The 4,409-nt window shown below is 56.2% G+C and overlaps 1 protein-coding gene across 2 annotated transcripts; it reads left to right on the top strand.

The window, feature by feature from the left end:
- The first annotated feature begins 491 nt into the window (after positions 1 to 491).
- On the top strand, positions 492 to 3,508 carry Islr (immunoglobulin superfamily containing leucine rich repeat). 2 transcript variants are annotated; one of them, XM_013112802.3, is made up of 2 exons: positions 492 to 790; positions 1,536 to 3,508. In XM_013112802.3, exon 2 carries the CDS (start codon positions 1,544 to 1,546, stop codon positions 2,828 to 2,830), a length of 1,287 nt encoding a protein of 428 aa, XP_012968256.1. In that variant the 5' UTR covers positions 492 to 790; positions 1,536 to 1,543; the 3' UTR covers positions 2,831 to 3,508. The 2 variants fall into 2 exon arrangements, with proteins under 2 accessions (XP_012968256.1, XP_005069664.2); XM_005069607.4 differs by lacking the exon at positions 492 to 790 and adding an exon at positions 1,221 to 1,356.
- The last annotated feature ends 901 nt before the right edge of the window (positions 3,509 to 4,409 follow it).

Raw genomic sequence — 4,409 nt, 5'->3', positions numbered from 1 at the left:
CACACTCACCAAGAGACTAATTCATACCCATATGCAAACACACTGTCACACAAAAGCATCCCCAGTCTCCAGCTCTCGTGGGCACGGTGTCTCCTGCTGCATGTCCCTAACATACAGACTCATCCACACATGGCAATACCCACTCTCCCCCACCAAGCCCACAGCACACACTCAGCTGCACACACAAGCAGCAGCACAGCCAGGAGGGGAGGAAGGGCCCCCTGCTTTTTCCTTGTTGGAAGTGAGGTTAGAAATTTCCCACTTTCCATGAGATCCAGTTTCTCACCCTTCCCCCAATTTAAAAAAAAAAAAAACTCGGCCTCATCTTTTCTTGGGTCCTGCCCAGACAGTGCTGTGACTTTAAGGAAGTTGGAGCTAGGAGAGAGAGAGAGAGAGAGAGAGAGAGAGAGAGAGAGAGAGAGAGAGAGAGAGAGAGAGAGAGAGAGAGAGAGAGAGAGAGAGAGTGCATATGAACAACCCAAAATTTGGCCCCTTTCCCCTCCAGTTTCTGGTGTCATTTATGAAGCAAGGTCCCTGTTGCTGAAGCTCAGTTTCGTTTTGTTGAAAGGAGTCTAGGCTGCACAGAGCCTTCCCTGCAGCCTCTGCTCGGTGCTGTCTCTGGCACTCTGGTCAGCAGAGCAGAGGGTGTACAGAGCAGCCAGCCCCCTCCTCCAGCATCCTGGTCGTGCTCTGGCAGTCCTGGTCTTGTGGAATTCCAAACAATCCAGTCCTTTGGTGCTTTGGTTCCATCAAAAGGGTCTCAACTTGACTTCAGAAGAGCAGTTTGGAGGTGAGTCAGGGAAGAAGCCCCCAACCCCCCGCAGCTGGGGGTGAGGGCGTTGTGGGTGGAGGTCTGCTCGACTTGGGCTGGTTTGTTCTTCCATCCCTGTGGGTTTGACGGACTTGGAACAGGCCCTTTCTCCACAGAGCATCTGCTTGGACAATCTCAACTCCAGAACTCCCAGCTGCATTTGGGATGAGCCTCCGGCCCCCCTGCCTTAGTTGAGAGGTCCTGGTTGGTTTACTTAGGCAGCTGCCTGGGGTAGTTTGAACAGAACAGGCCACCGAGTGGGAGGGGTGGGTGGGGTAGAGGGGGTGTGTGCATTGCACAAGGGGCCTTGTCTGGACCAAGGCAGCAAAACATACCTATGGGGGGCTCCAGTGGGAGGGGCTGTAGCCAGGATGTGGGAGGGCAGAAGGGAGGTTCTGTGAAGCACTGGGGGAGGGGTGGCTGGAAAACAGATTTCAAGTCATAAAGTCAGCTAGGAACAGGCCGAGGCAGAAAGAGCTCTATGCAGAGGAGAAGCTGGGGTCCACTTCCATCCTGTCTTCACCTTGCCTGCCTACACAACCTTGGCAAGTCCAAGCCCTCCTATGGGCCTCCGTTTCTTCTCCTATAGAGTGAGGGTGGTGGGTTAGGTGGTGTTGGATTCTGTCTGGGTTATGAAGGGCCTTGTAATGGTTGGGGTCTGAGGAGGGACAAGTCCTTTCTGTGACTCCTTAAGCTCACCTAGGTGGCATGCCCTTCCCCGTAGGAGGTACCATGCAGGTACTGTGCCTGCTTTGCTGGGCTGTTCTCCTGAACCTGGTGCAAGCTTGTCCGGAATCCTGTGAGTGTGGAGAGAAGTATGGCTTCCAGATTGCAGACTGTGCCTATCGTGACCTAGAGGCTGTGCCACTAGGCTTCCCAGCCAATGTGACCACACTGAGCCTGTCAGCCAACAAGCTGCCAGGCCTGCCGGAAGGAGCCTTCAGGGAAGTGCCTCTACTGCAGTCACTGTGGCTGGCACACAATGAGATCCGCTCGGTGGCTGCCGGTGCCCTGGCCCCTCTGGGTCACCTCAAGAGTCTGGACCTCAGCCACAACCTCATCTCTGAGTTTGCCTGGAGCGACCTGCACAACCTCAGCGCTCTGCAGCTGCTCAAGATGGACAGCAACGAGCTGGCCTCCATCCCTCGGGACGCCTTCCGCAGCCTGCACGCCCTACGTTCTCTGCAGCTCAATCACAACCGCCTGCACGCTTTGGCCGAGGGCACCTTTGCGCCACTCACCGCACTGTCCCACTTGCAGATCAATGACAACCCTTTTGACTGCACCTGTGGCATTGTGTGGTTCAAGACATGGGCCCTGGCCACGGCAGTGTCTATTCCAGAGCAGGACAACATTGCCTGTACTTCACCACACGTGCTGAAGGGCACCCCACTGCGACGCCTGCCACCCCTGCCCTGCTCAGCACCCTCAGTGCAGCTAAGCTACCAGCCCAGCCAGGACGGAGCTGAGCTGAGGCCTGGCTTTGTGCTGGCCCTCCATTGTGACGTGGATGGACAGCCGGCCCCCCAACTTCACTGGCATATCCACACCCCCGGTGGCACAGTGGAGATCGCCAGTCCTAACGTAGGCGCTGATGGACGTGCCCTACCTGGTGCCCTTGCAGCCAGCGGGCGGCCACGCTTCCAGGCCTTTGCCAACGGTAGTCTGCTTATCCCTGACTTTGGCAAGCTTGAGGAGGGCACCTATAGCTGTCTGGCTACCAACGAGCTAGGCAGTGCTGAGAGCTCTGTGAACGTGGCATTGGCCACTCCAGGTGAGGGGGGGGAGGATGTGCTGGGGCGCAGGTTTCATGGCAAAGCAGTGGAGGGCAAGGGCTGCTACACAGTTGACAACGAGGTGCAGCCGTCTGGCCCCGAGGACAACGTGGTTATCATTTACCTCAGCCGTGCTGGGGCCCCAGAGGCTGCAACAGCAGCAGAAGGGAAGCCTGCACAGCCGCTCTCGGGCCTGCTTCTGCTGGGCCAAAGCTTGCTTGTTGTCTTCCTTGCCTGCTTCTAACCACACCCTTCCCAGCTGCTGGAGCAGCCCCAGGGCCTTCCTAACTCCTCCTGACCCTGCCAATGTTCCTTCTAAGTACCATGAGGTCTGGAGTTGGTGAGGCCTGAGGTTGGCCTGGGGACTTCACATTTTCCTACCTCCCTTTCTAATCTTTTCCAGGCCACTCATTATTCCAACTTGTAGATCTGCTCAGAGCTAGCAACTAGCATAGAACCTTATCCCAGAACTCATCGTCTCTGGTGCTGATTGCTGCTAACAGCATTGCCCATGCTCCTAGCAAGGGCAGCATGCTAACAGGGCAACAATAATGCCCTAACCCTGGCCCACTTTGAGAGTTCTGGCACTGAGGTAAGGAGCTTGGGAGGCCACCCAGGTGGGCACTGGGGCTGGGCTGGAAGGGAACCTGGAAGTGGCCGGTACAGGACCTGGAAAGGAGGTACTACAGGCAGGGGCTGGGAAGGCTAAAAGCTCTCCCTGTCTTCTTGATGCCCTCTGGTGAAATGTGGAAACTGTGGTTCGGCCTCCCTCTCCTCTCACCCCCAATCCCACAGCCTGTGCCTGCCTCTTGAGATACTTGCCCCTCCTTTATTTCCAACTATGCACCAGTAGCCTGACCCTCCAAAGAGGCTAGCCAGTCTGGGGTAGCAGAAAAAAAAATAAACAGCATTTCTTATGCTCCCCTTCGTCTGCCTGGAATTCTGTTGGGATCAGAGTCCTTATGAGAGATGGGACAGCCACATGTGAGAGTTGTACCAACACAAGACAGGGACCTGTAGGATGTATCGCAGGGAGGACAGCCCAGACTCATCGCTGCACCTTGACATGAGCAAGCTGTAGATTTTCTGTCTCCAAACTGGCTCATGGGACAGGTGGGATGGGAACCTGGCATCCTTTCTGTGTTTTGGAAGGGGTAAGGCAAGAGGCTTGAGTTGTAGACCCAAGAAGAGTGTTAGGAATAGAGTTGGGGTCAGATGGAACCAGAGCAAGAAATGAGACCGAAGGATAGGGAAGTAGGGGACAGAGGACAAGAAAGAAGCTGAAGGCAGCCTGGAGGAAGGGGACACTGCACCTGGGCTTTCCCTCTAGAAAGAGGAAATGGCCCAGAAGGGGTGCTCCAACGGAGTAGAACCCTCTGACCTGAGGGAGAACTGGGAGTCGGGGGCTAGCCACAGCGGTGGGGCTGTAGACAGGTCTGCCAGTGGAGACGCTGCAGAATGCCATGCCTGGGCTGGGTTGGAGGTGTCTCCCTATTCTCCACCTTTGAAGGTTGGATGTGGACACACAGGGATGGTGACCTCAGGGGAAGGGGCGGGATGGTGACCTCAGGGGAAGGTCTGCCTCCCTTCCCAGAGCCCCAGGACTGCTGAACTCAGCAGAATGAAGGCAAGAGGTTGAGGAGTCCGGAGGAGCAGCTGTGAGCTTGGCAGCTGGCCAGGCCCTCCCCGACACTGGGGTCCACATGCAGGGCCTCCTTCTACCCTCATCCTTTCCTGACTTGTGGCTCATGCTGAGTCTTTGTTAGCCATCGGCCAGCCGGAGTCAAGAATGTCTTCACATCCAAGAGGAAGCACCAAGATGG

Source organism: Mesocricetus auratus, unplaced genomic scaffold (assembly GCF_017639785.1).
Source record: "Mesocricetus auratus isolate SY011 unplaced genomic scaffold, BCM_Maur_2.0 Super-Scaffold_100022, whole genome shotgun sequence".
Lineage (NCBI taxonomy): Eukaryota > Metazoa > Chordata > Mammalia > Rodentia > Cricetidae > Mesocricetus > Mesocricetus auratus.
The sequence above is the reverse complement of the archived record's forward strand: the minus strand, read 5'-3'. Positions and strand labels throughout refer to the sequence as shown.

Coding starts and splice junctions, on each gene's coding strand:
- Islr (XM_005069607.4), top strand. CDS start 1,293: ATGCAGAGGAGAAGCTGGGGTCCACTTCCATCCTGTCTTCACCTTGCC. Junction 1,357..1,535: donor TGCCTGCCTACACAACCTTG/GCAAGTCCAAGC, acceptor CCTTCCCCGTAG/GAGGTACCATGCAGGTACTG.